This window comes from Ceratotherium simum, chromosome 4 (assembly GCF_057802395.1).
Source record: "Ceratotherium simum simum isolate JZ-2026a chromosome 4, ASM5780239v1, whole genome shotgun sequence".
Lineage (NCBI taxonomy): Eukaryota > Metazoa > Chordata > Mammalia > Perissodactyla > Rhinocerotidae > Ceratotherium > Ceratotherium simum.
Window position 1 is genome coordinate 93,371,953 of NC_141903.1, and position 22,818 is coordinate 93,394,770.

The 22,818-nt window shown below is 42.6% G+C and overlaps 1 protein-coding gene across 4 annotated transcripts; it reads right to left on the reverse strand.

The window, feature by feature from the left end:
- Positions 1-1,206: 1,206 nt before the first annotated feature.
- GTF2H2 (general transcription factor IIH subunit 2) lies at positions 1,207-18,727 on the reverse strand. Of its 4 annotated transcripts, none has more exons than XM_014779728.2 (16): positions 18,593-18,727; positions 17,040-17,128; positions 16,360-16,437; positions 15,997-16,033; positions 15,702-15,788; positions 15,015-15,065; positions 14,630-14,684; positions 11,520-11,625; positions 10,221-10,311; positions 9,963-10,050; positions 9,347-9,454; positions 7,819-7,882; positions 6,409-6,512; positions 5,740-5,842; positions 2,908-2,947; positions 1,207-1,645 (listed from the first exon to the last, which is right to left on the reverse strand). In XM_014779728.2, the coding sequence occupies exons 2-16, from the start codon at positions 17,093-17,095 to the stop codon at positions 1,526-1,528; spliced, it is 1,188 nt and encodes a 395-aa protein (XP_014635214.1). In that variant the 5' UTR covers positions 17,096-17,128; positions 18,593-18,727; the 3' UTR covers positions 1,207-1,525. The 4 variants fall into 4 exon arrangements, with proteins under 4 accessions (XP_014635214.1, XP_087286349.1, XP_087286348.1 ...); XM_087430223.1 differs by lacking the exon at positions 18,593-18,727 and adding an exon at positions 17,255-17,857; XM_087430222.1 differs by lacking the exon at positions 18,593-18,727 and adding an exon at positions 17,260-17,856.
- Positions 18,728-22,818: the final 4,091 nt, after the last annotated feature.

Genomic DNA, 22,818 nt, shown 5'->3' on the forward strand with positions numbered 1-22,818 from the left:
AGTCTCTCTGACACCAGAGTGGGAAGGTTGAAGAGGTTTAGTTACATAGTCCCTGGTGTGAACCTGAGTGGGGCTAACAGGGACAGACACCACAACGCCGGCCTCATTAGCCTAAACTCGGCGGTAAACCAGGCCTAGACACCAAACAACAAAACAGCGGTCTCAGACCTACCTCATGGAGTAAAATACATTACCAGTTATTACAGAGGAAGCCTTAAAGCAACAGGTTTAGCATATGAGGGTGAAAGGTTAACAAGACCTTTTCCCTCACTGCCTGAACCTCACCTTCAGTGAAGTGTTCCTCTGTTGTCATGGAAACTGATAAAGGCAGGAATGCCAACTTTGTGTCCAGGCAGCTTTGCTTAGGTAAAACTGATCACTGACCTGCACTTGGACTGGGGGCCCCACAGACAGTGTGATGGGAACCTCGGGCTTCAGGCTTTCCTGAGTGCAGTGACTCTGAACACTAACACGTCCCTCATGGGGACCCTGGAAGCTGTGCTGATGGAACTGTTATAAGAGATGCCGCTGGGGCCGGCCCAGTGGCACAAGTGGTTAAGCGCGCAGGCTCCGCTTTGGCGGCCCGAGGTTCACCAGTTCGGATCCCGGAAGTGCACCGATGCACTGCTTGTCAGGTCATGCTGTGGTAGCGTCCCATATAAAGTAGAGGAAGGTGGGCACAGATGTTAGCCCAGGGCCAGTCTTCCTCAGCAAAAAAAGAGGAGGATTGGCATCAGATGTTAGCTCAGGGCCGATCCTCCTCACAAAAAAACAAAACAAAACAAAAAGGAGATGCTGGCTCCTTGAGGCCTGCCTGCAGCTGAGCACTCGGCTTGGCACCGAGGCTGTGCTGGGTAAGCGGCTACAGGACTTGCCCAGAAGGAGGACAGCCTGATGCTGCCTCCTGGCGGCGCGCTGCTCTTGGGTAACATCCTTTGAGCAAACCGGTGGCAGGTGTGGCCACGGCAATCCTGAGATGTTGAATGTATCAGCCTAAAAAGAGCCCTGTTTTTAATTTCAGGTGTATTACTTTTATAACTATATTCTGATTGTTTGTTAAGCCAAAAAAGACCCCTTGGGGTAGAGCAGTATATAATTGCATATGTATTAATTTCATAACTATGGATTCATTTCATCTTACACTGAATTTACACTTATACCTAATTTTCTTTTTACACTAAAAATGAATAAAAATCAGATTCTGTATTTAACTATAAAACAATTATCACATCAATTTAATTATTATAAGTAACTTAAATACAATAACATATAACAACTTTGAAAACATAACTCAAAATAATAGAAAACAAAACTGAATGAAATACTACTGAATTCCAGCCATTTCTGTGACAAAACACAAACTTTTAAATTAAATAAAATACTACATTTTCTTAGCAAAAAGTTTCTTAAGTCAGATTTTCCTTTTGGACTGTTCTTTGTGTTTTAATTGGAGCTTCTTCTCAAGACATTTTATTTACAACTGCAAGTTTCTCTTTAGCACGTACAGGTGTGCCACCTGCTGGAGTCAAACACCTGTGGGAGCTGGCATCGTGTGTATGCAGCCAGGACAGCAATGCAAAGAGTCGTGGACGAACACGTCGCAGTCCACGCAGAAGACGTGTCGGCACGTGGTGCAGACATAGACCTGCAGAGAGGAGGAGGGCACGTTCAGAAGGCAGGCTCCAGACGCAAGCACAGCACAGGCAGGAGACACTCAAGTGCTCTGCTCCTTGTCTCTGCATCAGTTCCCCACCCACCCACCCACCCGATTACTTCCAATGTCCTGTAGATTCTCTAATCTAAGGCCATGGCTTTTTTCCAAAAATATTACTCCTTAGAACTGAGGGAATAACTGTTTTTGAGTCCTTAAAGTCTCTTCTATTACAGGACACTCTCAATTACTTCATTTTAAGTAAGTATTTGGGGAAGACACATGGACTTGAAATGAGTGCTAGTTTTGAATGCTTCGAGAGGCCATCTGACTGATTCAATTAAAAAGAGAAGCACAAAAATTTAACACAGATTTAGTTATTCCTGGAGAATGACCTCACAACTGCAAAAGCTATATTCCCCTTTTAATTAAACCATTAAAAAATATGGCAAAAGACACCTATAAAACAAATAAAAAGAAAAAAACCACTATTCTATCAATATTACATATATGGATACTTGTGCTGGGGGGTAAAATTTCCAGGGCAGCATCATACACAGATTCAAACTCACTAAATCTCAAACAGCACAGAAGATGGTATGTTCTTAAAACTGTCAAATGATTCAAAAGTTGTTCTAGTGAGGATGAATCTACTGACATCAAAGAGGCACGTAAAAGTCAATAAAATTGTTTTATGAAATGTGAGCGTGGAATAAATAAGCAATCCTTCCAACTAATATTTTATATAGTTTATAAAGCATAGTTTTAAATATGGACATGTAATTAAATTAATAAAAAATTAAAACCAGGCAAGGATCTATCTTATTTGCATCTTTAGATAAGTTTATATATTCAAATTGACCACCTTCAAAATTTTTAAAAACATTTTTCATTGGCACAATGGGGAATAACCTTAGGTCTGTGGCCACCTTAAATGGCAAGTCAAAATGAGTTCTGACAGAGCCTGAAGTACAGTATGGAGAAAACACTTTGAATACTTCCAAACTAAACGCAGGTCATCCTCAGACTGAAGACAGTTTCAAGTACTAAAATGTCTATACAGCAAAGTTAGAACGCAGAATTACAAAACAACTGCTGAAACTCTTGTGCTCTGTTTCATCTCCACCAGGGGCTACTATACTTCTGAGGAATAACCGATATGAGCCTGGGCTTCAACAATCTACTGAAAACTTGTCATATTATCTCTTCAGTATTTCTTACACAATACTTAATGTTTAGAAAGCACACGAACTTACATGTTGGTCTCTCAATTCCCCCTGACATCCATAACAAAATCTGCAAAAGAAAGTTTAAGAATCATTTTGTTTAGAATTCACTCATTAAAACAGCTCAGCAAAATCTCAATAACAAGAATCCTTCAGTTAATAAGTAATTATCTTTATACATGACTTTTAGGAGAAAGAGGTAAGAACACTACTAATTTAAGAAAATTCCACAGTATATCCTAAGGTCATCTGACAGTCAGCCCAAAATAGCACTTGAAAAATAAATTTTTTTTTTTTTTTTTTTTTTGTGAGGGAGATCGGCCCTGAGCTAACATCTGCCAATCCTCCTCTTTTTGATGAGGAAGACTGGCCCTGGGCTAACATCTGTGCTCATCTTCCTCCACTTCATATGGGATGCCGCCACAGCATGGCTTGCCAAGCAGTACGTCGGTGCGTGCCCGGGATCCGAACCGGCGAACCCTGGGCCACTGCAGCGGAGCGCACGCACTTAACCGTTTGTGCCACCGGGGCGGCCCCGAAAAATAAATTTTTTATTTTATTTTCATCCAGGTTAACTATGAGCATGCCTTCTCCACTGGGATTCCATGAGGGAACTTAGCCCTACAGAAAATGATTTGAGGGACTGTTCTTCAACTCTCCCAAAGATAATGGCCAGCTGGTACAATTCTAGATGGACAGAAGTTAATTTACTGAATATAAGGGATACCTAAGGGATTCATTTTCAAGGAATAGCTTAAAGAGTTACAAGTTCTCAAAACTTATTACAAAAAGTAGCAGTTCCCCGCCCCCCAACCCCACTTCATTTCCAGCTCCCCAGAGCTGTCAACACTTCTGGCTGTTTGCGAGTTACCTATGCTTATGGTGCTCTCCTGATTTTTCCACAGGCACTGGCTATGAACCTCCCACTACAGAAGATGAGAATTTAATTCTTTCAAACTCTTGAACCAATCGCAAGTACATGCATAACTAATATCATTCTCAATTCTTTTTCTATGCAGTTAAATCATTTTGGATAGAACAACGTTAAATGTTTAGTTTATCATGATTATATAAACATATTCAGTTCAGCCATGTAATGCAACTTTTCCTCTGTAAAACATTTTTTGCTGGAGTTAACAACGGTATTGTTATTCACAAGCTTAGTTTTCTATGTAGCTACCACTAACTCAGCCCTAACCTTTCCCTGAGAAGTCTAAACATCCTCTGGTTAAGTTTACCACATCAGGAATTCTATAGTTTCCTCCTCTTGGTGAAATCTCTCCTGGAGCACTCTGACCTTCTCCAAACTGGACTGCTGTTCCCCATTCTGACACACACTGTCATACTGGGATCTCCCCTTACCATCATCCTCAGACTTCTTTAGCCACTTCTGAATTAGATAAATATTCCTACTGTCATTCATTCTCTTTCTCAGTTCCTTTGAATCATCTCTACCACAGCTTCCCCAAAGTCTCTTTTTGAGACCTTAAGTTTGAAAATTTCTCTATTTTACCTACATTTAGTTGATAGCTTGGCTGGGCATATAATTTGCGTTGGTAATAACTTTCACTCCAAATTTTGAAGGAAATTGCTCCCTGTCAGCATCCAGTGTTGATGATGAGAAGACAAACAATTTTCATTCCAAATTCTGTGACCTAACTTTCCCTCTCCAGAATGTCTAGAGTTAATATTTTGCTGTGTATTCTGAAATTTCACAGTGATATACTTTATATATGTTAGGCACTTGACCGTCCCTTTCAATCGAGAAAGTTCTGTCCTTCAGTAGTAGAAAATGTCCTTGAACTATTTCTTTCCTACTCTTCATTTGACCTTTTCTTTATTCTCATATTATCCTGATATTAGACCTTCTGGATAAATGCTCCAGTTTTATACCATGGAAATCAGCAATTGCTACAAATCAGGGCTTGTTTTTTCTCTCTGGAGAGCTGATTTACCAGCATACTACCCCCTTACTATCCACAAATGGGTTTAGGGAAATTGGTACATTTCTGGAGACCCAGATCTGTTTAATAATGAGTCATTTCAGTCACAACCAAGGCATTCTTTTTTTTTTTTTTTTTGTGAGGAAGACCAGCCCTGAGCTAACATCCATGCCAATCCTCCTCTTTTTTCTTGAGCAAGATTGGCCCTGAGCTAACATCCGTGCCCATCTTCCTCCACTTTACATGGGACACCACCACAGCATGGCTTGACAAGCAGTGTGTCAGTGTGCGCCCAGGATCTGAACCTGCGAACCCCGGGCCGCCAAAGCGGAACGCGCACGCTTAACCGCTTGCGCCACCAGGCAGGCCCCACAACCAAGGCATTCTATGTCTTATTTTCTATATTAGAAGCAATCTTGCCCAGGTTAACATGACTATCTTTTTTAACGTACTAAGAACGTATTCAAACATTTTGCTGCTAGTGCCCTGAAGTGGATTCTGACTCCTGGGGGCCCCGTGTGCAGCAGAGCAGACCCCTGCCCAGTCTCTCTGCGCCATCCTCTCACCTTCTGGCGCTCTATCAGACAATGCTCCGCTGCTATTCACAGGGTTTTTATGGCCAATTTCTTCGGAACTGAGTGGCCAGGACTTTCTTCCTGGTCTGTCTAGTCTGGAAGCTCCGCTGACACCTGTCCCCCACGGGTGACCCTGCTGGTATTTGAAATCCTGGTGGCATAGCTTTCAGCATCACAGCAGCACGCAGCCGCCACAGTGTGACAACCGACAGATGGGTGGTGAGGTTCCCTGACCAGGAAACAAACCTAGGCCTCGGCGGTGACAGCGCTGGATCTTAACCACTAGACCAGCTATTCACACATTACTCTACCACTTAGATATAAATTAATCAAAACTCATATACCTTTCTCCATTATGTTCTTCTAGGGGAACTTCTTGAAAAGCATCCAAAGGAAATAAATGATGGTAAGATCGTGCCAAATGGGGAGCAGACACCAAAGTGAGACCTAACATAGAAAGCAGAGAGACATGTTTAATAGCCCAAACCTCATAAAGACGATGGCAGAAATGTCAAATGATATAATTCAGGGTAAATATTTTCAAGTATTTTTAGGACTGCAAGTATTCATTTCTTCAGTTTATCACCTGTGGCCATAAAAGGAGATTTCAGGATGGAGTCTTAGTTCTGTCACTAGGCATGTGACCTCTCCTGGCCTATCTGCTTACTTATAAATGAAATAAAATTATATGATTCTACTACTTTAATTCCTCATTCTCCTTATATATATTTATTTTATGCAGGTAAGAGCTGCAAAAATGTCTACTAGATCTGCACAGCCTTTAAAGAACACACTTTTTTCAGGAAGAGAATCAGGAACCTCTTCTAGAATGCTATGTTTATTCTTAGAAATTGAGTACTGGCCATTCGGTAAAAGAAGTAACCTACTTCTCTTCTCAAAGATGAAATCCAGAAACACAGGCAGAACTTAATATTTACATTTATTTCAACAGCAATATAAGAAACAAGTTATTCAAGACTAATCTAACGGGTAAGGAACAGCTGGTCTCTCACCACAGATTTTACACTCCACGGGAAGCTCACAGTACTTCGCCCGACACTGGGGGCAGAAATAGCCTCCTAATGTGAGCCCTGGCTCGGTGCTGCTATCCAGGTGCCTGTGGGGGAAACACTGCTTTAGAAGCGATATATAAAGATGTGAATAGTCAGAGCAGAGGAAAGTATGCTACCTGACACCAAGGTCTTCAAGTTGTTTCATAGTTCACTTACACTTTGTTCATTTTTTCTTTTTTTTCTCTGCATTTTTGTTTTCAGTAGGTTCCATTAATGTCTCTGAATTCACTACTCTTTTCTTCTTCAGTGACTAATCTGCTGTTAATCCCATCCGGTGTATTGTCATCTCAGACACTGTATTCTTCATCCCTACAAATTAGATTTGGTCTTTTTTCTACCTTCCATATCTCTTATGCTCATGTTCTCCTGAATACGAATAGAGTTCAAACTCTGAACTCTGTTCTTCAATAGAGAAGACATCCTGGCTCTGTGTGGGGTCCCCGTCCCTGCACAGCAGCCTGAGTCTCTCCAGACAGTGAGCTGCAGTCACAGGGCCCCCCTTGCTCGTTCCCTTCTTTGAGGGATCGCTATCTGAACCTGCTGCCCAATGTCTGGAAACCATGGTTCTGTGTATCTTGTCTGGCTCTCTGGCAGGAGGCAGGAGGATAAATCCAGGCCCTATAACATCTTTACAGCTGGAGATAACAGTCTTATTTGTGATTTTTAAGAATTATTTTCTTAAATTTTTTTGTTTTATAATTATGTAAAATGTAAAGCTCCAAAGTTAAAACAGGTATATTCAGGAAAATCTAGAGTCTATCCCTTTGCCTTTCTCCACACACTGCCTAGGTAAACATCTTTTAGTTTTCACTTTTTATTTCCCTTACTATTTTTATTATTAATATAAACCCTCTTCTCAGGTGGTTGGCAGCATACTGTACACTTTCCCCTCCCTCGCTGTCTTACTTAGTAACATGTCCTGAAGATCACTCCACAGGAGTAGACACAGTCCTCACCCTTTACAGCTATAGAGAAGGTAATCTTTTACAAAAGCCATTATATTTCAAGCCCATATTTTAAATTTATAACTGATAGGAAGGAATTAAAAATGTAAAAATATTATCACTGGGGGCCGGCCCGGTGGCATAGTGGTTAAGTGTGCACGCTCTGCTGTGGCGGCCCAGGGTTTGCAGGTTCCGGATCCCGGGGGCACACCAATGCACCACTTGTCAAGCCACATTGTGGCGGTGTCCCATATAAAGTGGAGAAAGATGGGCACAGATGTTAGCCCAGGGCCAATATTCCTCAGCAAAAAGAGGAGGATTGGCGTCAGATGTTAGCTCAGGGCTCATCTTCCTCACACACACACACAAAAAAAGTATCACTGACAGCTTCAAGGTTTTTACTTACGCCATGCTGAAAGAAGGTTTTGCATCTTGATCAGACAGAGAAGCAATTGTATGCTGTGGAAATCCTTCACAGAAGAAAAGATGTTACTTTCTTTTTCCAGGCAAACAGCAAAATTCTAGGACTGGGAACCTAAAAATGTTCCTACCACAAAGCCCACAAAGTTGTACAAAAGTTCTCTTTCCCGCCTATTGGATATGTTTATCACAGTCGGTCAAACAGACTGAAATTCCAGGTTACAAGACAAATCAAAAGTGAAAGGAATGGGGGAAAGATCTGTCTGTCCGTCCATCCACCTCAGATTCTAAAGTTCACATGTGTATTTCTAATTTAATAACAGTTAAGACATATTGCTTTTTAAAAAGAAAATGTAATTTTTAAATAGTTTCTAACACAACGGAGGAATCTATTACATAGCCCACTTTCACTTTATGTAAGAATATACTTCTGTGTTTAAAATTTTGGAACAGCCAAACCCACATAGTTTGCTTTCCATATGTATTTTTAAATTCTGAAAATAAGTCCAAGAAAAGCAGAAACCATAAAAAAAAGAGAGATTTCATTACATAAAAATTTAAAATCTATCTGTACATCAAAACAAACAAAGGTAAAGGTAAATGACCAACTGAAAAAACATTTGCATCAGGTGACTGAAAAGGGGTGGATATTCCTAAATGGCGCTAACAAACCAACATGAAGAATAAATTATTATAAGTTTAAATAATAACTTTAAAATGGGCTAAGAAAATGTATCAGTAAATCAAAGACTAGCCAACATAATATCTAAAACGCAGTGTGTTTACGTCAAGCATTATTCTAAATGCTTCATCTGTATTAACTCAACTCTTGCAACACATAAAGAGACAGACAACAATAACATGTTACAGACGAGGAAAGAGGTTGACCAGCACTATAAATGGCCAAAAACAAGACAGAAAAGCATTCCATCTCACTGACAGTTAAAAAATGCATATTAAACAAGGAGATTCTTTTTATACTTAAAAAGTTATGCCTTTTTCAATTATAAACATATAAAATTTTCGGAAAATAGAGGAAAACAAAAAATTTCTTAAATGATGTAAAACCCATCCTTCTTTGTGTCCCCAAAAAAATCACTTCGATCAATTCCATGCCTCTCCCTGCAACCGTCCGTTTATGCACAGTTTGTATTATGCAGCTGTGACCAAACAGCACAGAGGATTTTGTAGCTTATTTTTTAAATTTCTTAATACAACCGGATTTTTCTATAAACGCAGTTCTTTATACCTTTCTAGCCTTAACAATGAAAGAAAACCAGTAGTGTTCTCTGAGGGAAAGGACGACAGTGGTTTTCATTTTCTTTTTACTTCTCTTATTTTCCAAAATCACTTCAATAGCATAATTTTCTCTAATTATAAAACATTTAAGTTAAAAAAAGAAATTCTTAAACATTAAAATGATAACTTGTGCAAATGAAAATACAAAGTCTAGTTTGAGCTAAAATATATTTTTTAAAATGTCTATTTTAAAATAACACAAAATAAACACTTACCCATACGAATAAGAGAGCATTCAGAATTTGAGCTAGCCGGAGGGGGACTAACATGATGCGTTAGCAATTCTTTGTAATGGCTTTCATCTAAAATAACGTGGTATGTGCCTAACAAGACAAAAAGTAAAAGAAAAAAAATCAGCTTTCCGGACATAAGAACAAATTATAATTTCTATGTAATTCTATAAAAGTTCTACCATCTGAAAATGTATATTTTCAAAATAAATATTCGAGTTAAATTATCATTTTTCAAAAACTTTATTTAAATAATATCTCTATATTGACTTCTCCAGGAATAACTATAATTATAATTTAATTAAAGCCAAGTTATAAGATCTTTACAAAATATTACATGTAGTGAAACTTCTAGCTTTTCAAGAGTTATAATGCTTCCTCTAAACACTGACATAACTACTGAAAATTCCTTGCATTTCAAGATGCTATCTTATAGCATCAATGATATATTTAAGATGACTACCCATATTTTGGACTTCAGGACATAAACTGATTTAAGTTTAGTAACTTAAAAACAGATTAAAACATCCTAATTTAATTAACAAATTGTTACTTCTTACATGGTAATTATGAATAAATATTGAAGATTCTAAATACATACCACCAGTTTCTCGAGCAAGTACAGTGCAAACCCGAACCTCTGCAGACAATCCAATAACAGACACTCTAATTTTAGCTGCCTTTAGGGTCTTCGTAAAATCCAAGTAAACGAAGGGTTTTGAGGGAAGAAAAAAAACAATGAAGAATTAATGTGTTTGAAAAATAGGTAGAATGCTCTGAAAACTAGTAGTAAGTTCACTACAGAATTCTCTTTAGTTTGTAACTTTGGTTTTGATTATAAAGAAATTGTTGGCTCTACCTTGATGAGGTCATAGATATTAGATGGGTCACAAGTCGTGAGGCTGCTAAAGATGATCAGGACTTCTCTACTCGTGTGGCCGGGCATGTGTCTAAAGAAAGATAAAACGCACTCCAATCAGGTAAAACAAATTACACTAACGAAAATTTACTCAGAAGGAACAGTACACATGGCTCACACATTTAGACTACAGAATATCTCATTTGTTTCAACAGTGCAAAGGAATGAATTATGAGTATATTAATACCTTAAATTTTTCTAAAATTAGCTACATACTTAACAAAAATTCATTGATTCATTTATTCATTCAATAAATATTTATTGAATACTCTTTTAAGTTCTGGGACTAGAGTGATAAACAACACTGACAAGGTCCCTAACTTGTGAAGCTTACATTCCAGTAGATTTGTTTCACACAAAGGCTAAGGTGAATGCTGGGAAGTATGACAACCACCATCTGGATCAACTTTAAGGTGTATTCCTGCAGCCCAGCAATAGTAACATACTTCTTTTTTAAAGACTCTAATTTAACCTCATGGTGATTCAGAGTCATAATAATCATAAACATTAATTTTTGTGTACCATTTAATTAAATGGCTTATGGGACTTTATGATGTGATCAGCTGTTTTCCCCATTCTAAATGGAGATGTTTATGCTTTTTGGAGCATTCTATCAGTTATTTACAGCTTTCCTGCCATAGCTTCACTGTCAGGCTCTCGGCTTTTGCCCTGGACGCTGCTACTGTGCCTCCTTTATTACGAGTGTTACCTCCTTCTCATCTCCTTCAAAACTAGAAAAATACCTATTATATCAAGTATAAAAATCTGAGTCAGGACAGACTATCTGGGGATAAGACAGATGAGATTTAACTACATGGACTACTTCCTCTGGGGTCTTAGCTATATTCCACATAAAGTTAAACATGCTGGAAAAGTGTGCTATTCATTTTCAGATGTATCACAAAATAAGTTAATAAAAGTCAATAAACGTACAACAAACTCACAATTATTATACCACATTAAATTCCATATACAATTTTTTTTGTATTACGAATACTGCTACAGTTTTAATCATATTTTACTAAAACCTTTAAGGATATACCCCACCAACTACAATGTAAAATAAAAATCAGTAGCCAACACCATACTAAACATCATAAATGACACTACACAGTTCTCTTAACAATGTTTTCATCATAGTTGGGTTTATGGAGACACACATTAACATATTATCGTTTCAACTTAACTCATTCAAAAAACTTTGAAATGAATTGTAAATAATAAATGTACAATCCTCACTTTAGAGTCTGCAGAGCCATGCTCAAGGAGTTATACAGAGACGGTTCTCCATGGCACGTCATATCCACAGCTTTCTTCAAAGATGTTATGTGTTTCCTCGGGTTTCCTAAAATAGAAATGGAATAATCTACTTCAAATAAAATTCTATATATACACAATAGAAATTTATGTTTCTCCCAAAATTTACATATCTATGATGCTAAAGAACAGAATCCCTTCAATTCACATTTTTAGCAAGTTGCACTTTTATCAGAAATGTTGGTTATATAAAGTCTCACTTCATACTAAAAAATAGAACACAAATCTTTTTTTATCTATTAGCACACATTTTAAATAACATTAACTTAGAGTCCATAACCTCTTTTAATATTTTCTTATTTCACCATTTTTAAAACTAACATATTTTCACATTTTAACACCTGTAAAATCAGGTCATGTCTGACAATCGCTGGCAGCCAGGCAACAGATGTGACACAGCTGTCACTGCCTGCTCCCGTGCGGACCTATGAATGGCTGTTGACGTGCTGTTGCTTCAAGTGCATTATGTACACTTTGTGCTATTCGTGTTGAGTTCAACTGCGATTTAAAGTGTTTTTAGAAAGGTTATTAATAAAAAAGGTTCTATTTTTGTGTAGAAAGGCATGGAACAGAGCAGTAGCTGTAAATTTGTTATTAGTGAAGCAAAAAGTCATTGGTTGAAGAATGCCTGCAACTCTGTATCTTTCTTTGGGGGAGAAAAACAGGAGCTTTAGAAGACCTAAGACAGGAGAATTTCCACAAATAGACAAAGCTGTGTTATCTTCTGTTACCGAGTAACATCTGAAAAGATTGTCTGTCTCATGCCAAGCAATACAAATGAAGGGAGGAGAAACCACCGAATTCTTTACAACAGTCGACAGACATGTCAAATTACCAAGAAGCTGGTGTGAACAATTCCCACGTCGTCTGACATGGTGTCCAAGTTTAACTGCTAGTGTTTCCTTCTTGATGGCTCATAAAATAAAGGTATCTTACAAACGATGGAATCTGAGATTCAGTGAAATATGGTATTCTTCACACAGTTTCTCCTATTCAACACTGTCTTCATATTAATTAATGATAACCAAAACATCATTAATTTTATCATATAGTATAGTTCATCAAACTACCTCCATACTGTTGAATATTTATTTCCAATTTGTCACTATTACACATAGCACTGCAGACAGCATATTTGTAGAGTGAGGCTTTTTATTTTTTCATAATATTTCCTAAGTATAATTCCAAGGAACAACCATTTTTATGGCTCTTTTCACAAAAATGTTAAACTAATTAACCAGATTATCAGCACTATATGTACCAGTTTCTCCATGGTTCAGCAAGGAATATATTGCTGTTGAAACTTTATTTTGCTCATTTAAAATATATAAAATAATAAAATGTTGAGTTTTTTTTTTATCACTTGTTTGGCTAAACTTTCTTTTTTAATAGTTATTTAGTTTCTCTTTTTATTCTGGTATGAATTATCTGTCTTATTTGTCCATTCATGTACGTATAACTTTTTGGTGTTATTTATCTGAATAAGTTTTAAAATATTAACCATTTGCCATATTTAATACATATTGCATTTATGCTTAGAATCATAAAATTTTAAAAATGAAAAGTATATCACTAAGTCAAATCCCTCATTTCTTAAGTGAGAAACAAATGTAACAAGTGAAATGATTTGCCCAAAGACACACGCCCACCCAACGGCAGGTGCAGCACACCTCATCTCCTGGCTCTCTATCCACCTGTCTTGCTACTACACATGACGTGTGAGTCATCTCCCATGGTGTTGTGAGCATAGGAAAAAAGCATACCACATTACTGTCAGTGTGGTTTACAGCAGTGACTCTGATCAGGGGCAGAGAGGGTGCCTTCAAGAGGCCTACCGGCATCTCCAGAGGATTTTTCATCTTTATACAGATGACTTCCCTGGCATCCACAGAAAACTACTATTAACTAGGGGTGGGGTTGGGGGTGGGGTGGCAGCAGGAGGGTTGGCCCTCCATCTTTTCCTTGGGCAACCATCCTCCCCTCACAGTATACAGTCCAGCCTAGACCACGTGTCGTTCAGGCGGCGCTTACCCCGCCTCCATCTGGCTCCAGGCACAGACATGCAGTCCAGGCTACAACAAATACTTCCTTTCCCTGGCCACTCTGACTGCTCATGGATGGGCAGACCACAAGCAGAGTCCATAAGAGTCCCCGTTGGGACTTGTGCTGAAGCTACAGGCTACGAGGGTCATGTAGGCTTGGGACTATCACTAGGCATCTTTTCACCTCCCAGAAAACCTATCAGAGAATGAAGCCAGACAGAGCCAGGACCCCTGGAAACATCCGTATGTGAAATCAGCCCACCTCTGAACTTGAGCCAATAATTTCCCTTTTGCCCTTAAGGTAGTTGGAGATGTTTTTGGTTACTTGTAACTCAGTTTCTTAGATCACTCCAGACTAACATACCTTTCACTCTCCACCGCCATAGTGAAAAACTATTACAGATGAACTATTAAAGATGTCACTTCCCTTATGTGTTTGGTAAGGAGAAAAGGTTGAGAGCCACATTTAAGGGATAGTGTGTTTCACAGAAAATAAAACAGAATTAGCCATGTAAATTTGTATCAGCACATATACCAAAGCAAAGAAACTCTGACATTATTATCTTTTAAAGGAATAAAATTCAGTTAGGCATGTCACAGAAGCAGAAAAACTGAATCATTAACAATAACTAAAATTCAGTTTTTATACTCTTTGCTCTTTAGAGGTTTAACTTTAAAAAAAAATAATTTTAAGAGTAAATGGATTTTCTGAATGGATACAATAATTTTATCTTAATACTTTGGGGATAAGAATGTGTAGATCTTAAAAAACACATTTACATCCATTGCAACACTATTTACCACTGTGCAGAACTCACGCAAAACAGTCCATCTCAGACACTGAGAGTCTGATGGAGGGTTTATTAAGGGTTTCACCCAGAGGCAAGCAGGGAGGCTTCATTCCACTTCATAGACAACCTTATGACAGGGTCACAAGGTATGTAAATACAGCGAAGGCCCTGAGTCCTGTAAGGGTAGTTTTATGCATACCTGCGAGTTCCGTCAGTTTTTCAGCTCTTTTACTCTTTGTTACAATTATTCCAATCTCAAAATAAAAACAAAAATCATTATTAATTTAACGAATTATTTCTTCTTGATAAGAATGTATATAAAATAAACTAGCAATTACAAAGGAATAAATATCATGTAAGGAACTTTTTTCATGATGCTTTTCACATAAATTTAGCTAGTAGTTCCCTGTACATTATTTCACTTTTAGAGTTATCTTCTTTTCATTGATAATTGTACCAGAAACTGGTACATGATCTGGATCACTTAATAATTCATAAAATATATGCCCAATATTTTAAAAATAAGATATATTTGGCAGTAATATTAGGAATCCAATTCTGAATTCTATCACTTATTTACATACCTGACTAATAGGATTTTGATCAAAATATTCCTCTACGAAGTATTCCAACAGCTGTTTGAAGAAAACAAAATGGAAATACTAGCTAAGGGCAAAATAACAACCACAGAAAACATGTCTTGTGAAACCTGTTTATCAAGCACTGCTTCTCATTTTTAAGCTTACAGATTTTTAAAAAATGTTCAGTAGTAAAAATGCTAAATAAAAATAAATTTTAAAATATTAAATAAATAAAAATTAAACTATTAAATAAACCTCAATTTGAAAGGTAAGTGGTGAGACAGGTTTGAGCTATGCCTTAAAAGATGGAACCAACTGGACATGTAAGACAGAAACTATCTAAACAAGAAGAGCCACTGAAGACAGAAACAGGAGAATGGGCAGAACTGGGAACGGGCTTCGATAAATTAGGAATAATCTGCACGTGTTTATAAGCTGAGGCGACCGATTCAAGGAAATCAAAGGAGAATGAAGATTCAATAAAGGGAAGGGACAACCAATAAAGTGAGACCCTGACTCGGGGTGGAAGGGCACAAATAATTAGCTGTTTGGTTACCATTTCCCTCAAGGATCTGGGAGCACTTCTCCTTAGCTATAGTTTGTATTCACTCAGGAAAAAAAAGAACGCATTCACTAGAAGTTCAGTGTCCTTCCCCACATTTAGAGTAAATTAGAATGATTTTACTACACCTTTAAAGTACATGTCAGTCTATTTGGCTTTAAATCCTGGTCTTCCATTGTTCTCGATCCATCTACTACCACGTAAAGATGGCGCATCTACAAACAAAAACTCCAATAAGGACAACTTGCAAATAATTTTTACCAAGAACTAGTAATGGCATTTAGTATTCACATATTCTACACATCTATTTTTAATATATTCTTTTAAAACATTGGTTGTTTTCCTATTGTTTATTCTGTCAAGCCACAATGTTTCTTTAACCCAAACTAGTTCTGTACCAGTAAAGAAAAAATAGTAACATACCATTCCAAGACGAACTTGTCCATGGTGCTCAAACACTCTGTTAAAATTATGCAAACATTTTAATGGAATACCATATACTACCTGAAAAATCAATACCACTGTTCAACTAATCTGCGTTTTTTAGTGAAGTAAGTTATTAAGTTATGGGACCCATGTGATTAGAGACATTTTGGATAGTTCCTGGAGACCCATTTCCCTGCTGAGGTGCTAGGCTGCTGGTTCCCTCCCCCTATTCAAAAGGCTACAGGTCAGTTTCCCTGAAACACAGCTGACAGGAAGCACTGAGGAGTGGGTATAGGAGCACGGAAGGCTTCAAGCAACATATCTTACCTTTTCTAACACGCCCACACAACGTTTGCATACCTTTTTCTCTTTGCTTTGAAAAGAATGTCTTCTATTGTAGCTTTAAGTGATCCTGATTCATCTTCTTTAAGAATCTCCCTATAAGCAACAATTACTTGCTTGAAAAGGTAAGCTAAAAGTTTACTAACCCAAGAGGAATGAAAACACAGGTCCACACAAAGATCTGCACGTGAACGTTCACAGCTGCACCGTTCACAGCAGCCCAAAACTGTGAACAATCTAAACGTCCATCAACTGGTGAATAGACGAATAAAAACACGGTACTACACAAGAGAATGCTATTCAGCAATAAAAGGAATGAATTACTGACACACTACAACATGGAGGAAGCTTGAAAACTGCATGTTAAGTGAAAGGAGCCAGACACAACTGACCACTTATACGATTACACTTAAATGAAATGTCCAGAAGCGGCAGAAACAGACAGCAGACCAGTGGCTGCCTAGGGCTGGAGAACGGAATTAACTGTAAATGGGCCTCAGGGAGCCAGTTACTGGGGTGGTGAAAATGTTCTAAAACTGACTTATGGTGATGACTGCACAACTCAGTAAATTTTCTAAAAATCACTGAATTATATACTGGAATTGGGCGAATTTTAACATGTGTAAAATATACTTCAATAAAGTTAAAAAAAAACCCCGCAATGCCTAAAGAAGAGAGAGTAAGAATGCCCTGCTCACCAAGTTCTTTCATAGCCTCCTTCCCATCGCTTAGTTCTTTCAGGTTCTTCATCCATTTTTCTCTTAAATGTATTATATTATTCAACGTCCTGTAAAAATCAGTAGATTGTGAATTTTCTAAAGATGTTCGCCACCAAAGGCATACAATTAAATTTGAAGAGTAAAGAGAGGAAAGTAAACACACAAAGTAAAAAAAACTCAAAATGCAAAGCCACCTTACTCTTTGCAGTTTATCCAGTAATTGTTGTTGGATGAAAATACTTTACAAGATCCTCATGGAGCTCCATCCCAGAGAAAGACTGAGCATTCGTGCACGCACGTGGCACCAAGAGAAACACGCATCTTTTCACAGCTTTTAAGAAGCGTGCACCGTAGGCGCGTCGCGGGCCAGGACCTCGGAATCGCGGGGGTGGGGACGCGCGGCGGGGACGAGAGTCGCCACAGCCCCGGACGGCGGCCGCCGGGCCCCGCCGCGCGGAGACGGCCGCACCACCCTCCGCCCCGGTGTGTCTTCTCAGTCAACGTCTTAAAATGGTGTCTTTAAAGGGTAAATGCTTATGGCTCATACTTCAAAAAAGGGACCCGATATTAAACCTGCACCGTGACCAGATGAAGACCCTGCGGCATTCAGTGAGGCAGCGAGCAGACAAAGGCGCATCTGGACCCCGGGAGGGAGGGGCCCGGCTGCTCGCTGCTCGCCTCTGCCCCGCGTTTCCGGGTACTTCTGCAGGACCCAGGGTCAGGCCTGCGGGGGGGGCCCCCGCCCCCGCGGACGACGCCCGGAGGAGCCGGGCGCCCCGGCCGGGCAGAGGCGGCCGCGGGGCCGCGGACCCGGCCGAGCCCCCCGCTCGGACGCGCCGTCCCCCCAGCAGAGCTCGGGACCCGCGGGACCGGCCCGCGCACGGGCTGCGGGCACGAGAACCTGCTGACCAGCGGGCGCCGCCCGGCCCCGCCGCCCCCGGGCCCCGCCGCAGCGCCCGCCCGCGGCCCCTCTGCCGCGCCTCTCGGAAGCTGGCTCCACGTTTGTAAACGCAAACACGCGGCCGCGGCAGCGTCGCGTCAGCACCGACACCGCACTTCACTTGCACTCTGCGCCTTTATTTTGGGAGGAAGACCGGCCCTGGCTGACACCCGCGCCCCTCCTCCAGGTACACGGGCCGCCGCCGCCGCGCGGCTGACGAGCGGGGTGCGGGTCCGCGCCGGGATCCGAACCCGCGAACCCCGGCCGCCGCAGCGGAGCGAGCGCTTAGCCGCCGCGCCCCGGCCCGGCCCGGCCGGTGCCTGTTAACTCTCGGCGAGCCCGGAAACCGCGCGAGACCGGCGGAAGAGCACCGCACCCTCCACCCGAGCGCCCGACGGGCCCCGCCACCCCAGAGCGCGAGCGGCCCGGCCCACAGTGACCCCGGGCGGTCACCGCGCGCTTCCAGCCGGGACTCCGCGACTACCGGCCACGCGGCGGGCGGCCGCCCGCTCGGCCCAGGGATGCAAGGACTGCGGACACGGCTCCCGCCCCGCTCCCCCTCCCGACGAGCGCCGCCTCCCCGAGCACTCACCGGACCCGCCGGAAGCCGCCCCGCCCGGAAGCCGCTCTGGCCGGAAGCTCGCCCGCTCCGCGCGGAAGCTCGGCCGACCCGTTCTGAGGCGCCGCGGTGGTCCTTCCGCCGCGTGGGGGCGATGCGGAGACGTTCCGGCCGGGGAGCGGGCGCTCTGGCCGCGGCGCCCGGGGCGGACTGGGGGTGCGGGCTGCCCGGAGGCGGGGGAGGCGGGGGAGGCGGGCGCCCCTCGCTCCGGCGGGCGTGAGGCGACCCTGCGTCCCTGTGAGGGGACGGCGGGGCCCGCAGAGTCCTCCCTCCCGGGGCCGCCTGCCGGGAGACGGTCGTCAGGGAGGCCGCGCGGTCACGGCGCCGCCGGGGAGGACGGTGACCGGGCCAGCGGGGAGCTGCCGGCGCCAAGGCGCTGGGGCCGCGCGGGCCGGCGTGAGGAGGCCGGGGAGGGGAGGGGAGGGCAGGGGAGGGCAGGGGCAGGAAAGGGGAAGGGCAGGGGGAGGAAGGAGTAGGAAAGAGGAAGGGCAGGGGGAGGAAGGAGTAGGAAAGAGGAAGGGCAGGGGGAGGAAGGGCAGGGGAGGAGGGGCAGGAAAGAGGAAGGGCAGGGGGAGGAAGGGCAGGGGGAGGAGGGGCAGGAAAGAGGAAGGGCAGGGGAGGAAGGAGCAGGGGGAGGAGGGGCAGGAAAGAGGAAGGGCAGGGGGAGGAAGGAGTAGGAAAGAGGAAGGGCAGGGGAGGAAGGAGTAGGAAAGAGGAAGGGCAGGGAGAGGAAGGAGCAGGGAGAGGAAGGGCAAGAAAGAGGAAGGGCAGGAAAGAGGAAGGAGCAGGGAGAGGAAGGGCAGGAAAGAGGAAGGAGCAGGGAGAGGACGGGCAGGAAGGAGGAAGGAGGAAGGGCAGGGAGAGGAAGGGCAGGAAACAGGAAGGGCAGGGGAGAGGAGGGCAGGGGAGGGCCTGGGGAGGAGGGGCAGGAAAGAGGAAGGGCAGGGGAGGAAGGAGTAGGGAAGAGGAAGGGCAGGGAGAGGAAGGAGCAGGGAGAGGAAGGGCAAGAAAGAGGAAGGGCAGGAAAGAGGAAGGGCAGGGGAGAGGAGGGCAGGGGAGGGCCCAGGGAGGAGGGGCAGGAAAGAGGAAGGGCAGGGGAGGAAGGGCAGGGGAGAGGAGGGCAGGGGAGGAGGGGCAGGAAAGAGGAAGGGCAGGGGGAGGAAGGAACAGGGGAGGAAGGGCAGGGGAGGAGGGGCAGGAAAGAGGAAGGGCAGGGGGAAGAAGGGTAGGAAAGAGGAAGGGCAGGGGGAGGAGCAGGAAAGAGGAAGGGCAGGGGGAGGAAGGGCGCGGGGGGAGGAGGGGCGCGGGGGGGAGGAAGGGCAGGGAGCATTAGCAGCCGCTGGCCGCCCCACTTCCCCACGTCTCGTGCTGCCCTCCGCTGCCAGTCTTGCTTGTTGGCACCGAAGGGTCCCGTGCGTGCTGCCCCTCAGAATCACAAACCAGCGTCGTGCACAGCGGTGGAAAGAACAGACCTGGAATTAAAATCGGGCTCTGCACCTCAAGCGAGTCGCAGCCCGAGTCTGATCCACAAGACGGGTCGTGACCGGCCCTGCGGGGCTTGCACATGACCCAGTGCAGCTCCAGAACCAGCCCTGTCCCCCGCCCCCAGAAGACGCGGCCTTCCTCAGTTGGGGTGTCGTCTGTAAGAGGGAGCGGAGGGGAGAGGAGCGTCGCTCGCGTCGTCTTCGTCCTTGCCTCCCACTCATGGGTGACTCCTTTACAGACTCACACCCGGACTCCACACTTGCTTCTTTCCCTTGCACAAACTCCACACTTGCTTTCCCTTTCTTCTGATTGGCCATCCTCCAAGAGGGGTGCATTCCTGTGGGACAGCCACAACACCAAGTCCCAAGTTTCTTGCTAATGTTTACTCTCAATCAGTCTGGGAAAAAAAAATTTTTAATGGAAAACCAGGAAAAGGACAGAGGACTCCCTAGTAAATTTAAATTAAGGCGTATTTGTGGAGAGGAGGCTAAATCATTCAAGCTTTTCCCAACTGTCAAGTTTACTTTCCACTGTGTAGATTTTAGTCGTAGACCGTGAGTCAGCTAGGAATGGCACTAAGGCAAAACAAAATAGGCGCAAACCCGTGGTGATCCCTTCCACAATGGTGACTGACACGATGTTCTCATTGTGCAGAAAGGGGTGGAGTAAAGGAGTGATCTCCCCTGGCTGGGTGTTCCAGCTTGTAAACTAAGGGACAACTACAACGAAGGGAACGACCTGTTCTCTGCCCCGGGGGTGGCTGACAGTCTACGGAGGGAGGGATTCATGAGCAGCTCAGCCAGTGGAGCCAGGCGGAAGTTCAAAAGGTGTGCAACTGCCAAGACTGGGGGAGGCCAGCCTGCCTACTCCAGTACCTTCAGATGGAAACTAAATCATTTGAGACTCACTGAAAACCTCCAGAATTGCTTAAAACCATATCTAATAATCCTTATTTTGATATGTAAATGCTATCTTTTAAAGCATTCGTTCATAGTCTGTGAATACTCACAATGCCAAGCCTAACTAATGCAGTCATCTGTCCAGAATTCAGAAGAATTAACACCCTACAGCTTCACCCGGCACAGACCAAGCATGTGGGGATTGGGACGAATCATATACTTTTAAAATACACTTTGCTTTTGAAAACTTGTTTAAAGTTTCACCTTCCAGCTTTGGGAATTAGGTGTAACTAGCCATATTTATTGTTTACTTTCTGACAAGGACTGTTTTCGAAGTCACACATTAACTACCTTCATAACAACTATGAGATTAGGTACAAATATCTCTGGCAAACAAGCCAACTGAGGGACAGGAAGGCTAAGTAATTTGGCCAAGGTCACACAGCAAGTAACTGCTGGAGGGCAAAGCACGAATAGGACAACATACACAGGGAAGAGCAAGCAGGTCCGGGGGCAAGAACTAGACATTTTTTAGGACACACATTTTGTTGCAGTCATACACACACACGAAATCATGATTACGCATCCATGTTCTTTTTCTAACTCCAAAGAGGCATTATTTTAACTGTTTTCTAAAAACTACCCAACTTACTTGGGGAGTTTTATTCATGAAAACTATTCCCATTAGAAGAGATGTTACCAATATGAAACGCAGGAGGAGGTATATTGACAAGAGATTCTCACATACTGAGGTATATGGGGTAACTATTCAGGTTCAAAACTGATTCAGCTTGAACTAAAAAGCCTGACTTATGGCCTGTCAAACATACATTGTGCATCTGCTTAACCATTAAAGAATGCACTCTCTTAAGAATGCAAGCTTCCCCTCCTACGCCCTATTGGTAACGCCCAACACCCTATTGGTGACGCCCAGATTAGGCCCTCTCCTGACATCACGTCACGTTGGCCTGCTAATTTGCAACTGAATACCTTTTGAAATTATGATGAAAATGTATTCTGGGTGTGTTAATGTATGTTCTTTGTTCTAAAAAGATAAAAGACTCTACTGAAAACCGTGCTACTCCAGAATGCTTTCTATGGCCTTCCCAGGTTATTATAATCCTCACTCTGGCCCACCCTACTTCTCTTATCTCCAGAATGGTTATTGGTTATTTTGCATCGACAATGTAGTCCTTTGCTAGTTTTCTGTCCTTTCACACAGGAGTTCTCATGGTGAGTGTGCTAGAACCACAAGCTGCTGGGAGACGGAGTTTGGATTCTGATTCCTCCAGCTGAGCCTTTAACAACATCCAGATGAGACACTTCCAGACCCAGTGCTGCAGCAGGGGGAATGTGTGTGTGTGAGGAACTCCACACACAACTGAAACTAAGGCCCCAGGAGCCGTGATTAAAGGACTAACCCCTCTTTACACAGGCATCTCCAGTCAGGTCTTCACCGATACTTCAGATAGTTCATATGAAGCATTTTGTGTAATCAAAAGTACTTAAAATGCACTCAAAATTAAAATAGGATATTTTATTAACATTAATCAGAGCAATCCCACCCATTAAGGTATTAACAAAGTCAACCTAGAATGGAGTATAGAATCTAATATTCCAACAGACAGAATTTAAGCCAGATTCCAATCCTAGCTTAGTCACTTGCTGGTATGACAATGGACCAATTAATCTATCAAATCATTGGTTTCCTTATCTGTAAGATGAGAATGAGAAATGGTTACATGTAAAGAGACTGTTTTAAGGATCAAATGATATTTTTTGTGTGTGTGTATACAATGGAACTTTTACTATAAA

Excerpts from the sequence above, each read along its gene's own strand:
- GTF2H2 (XM_014779728.2), bottom strand. The coding sequence starts at position 17,095 with ATGGATGAAGAACCTGAAAGAACTAAGCGATGGGAAGGAGGCTATGAA. Across the intron at positions 5,843-6,408 it reads CGTGGAGTGTAAAATCTGTG|GTCTCACTTTGGTGTCTGCT; the intron begins GTGAGAGACCAG and ends TTTCTATGTTAG. Across the intron at positions 2,948-5,739 it reads GAAGAACATAATGGAGAAAG|ATTTTGTTATGGATGTCAGG; the intron begins GTATATGAGTTT and ends TTTCTTTTGCAG.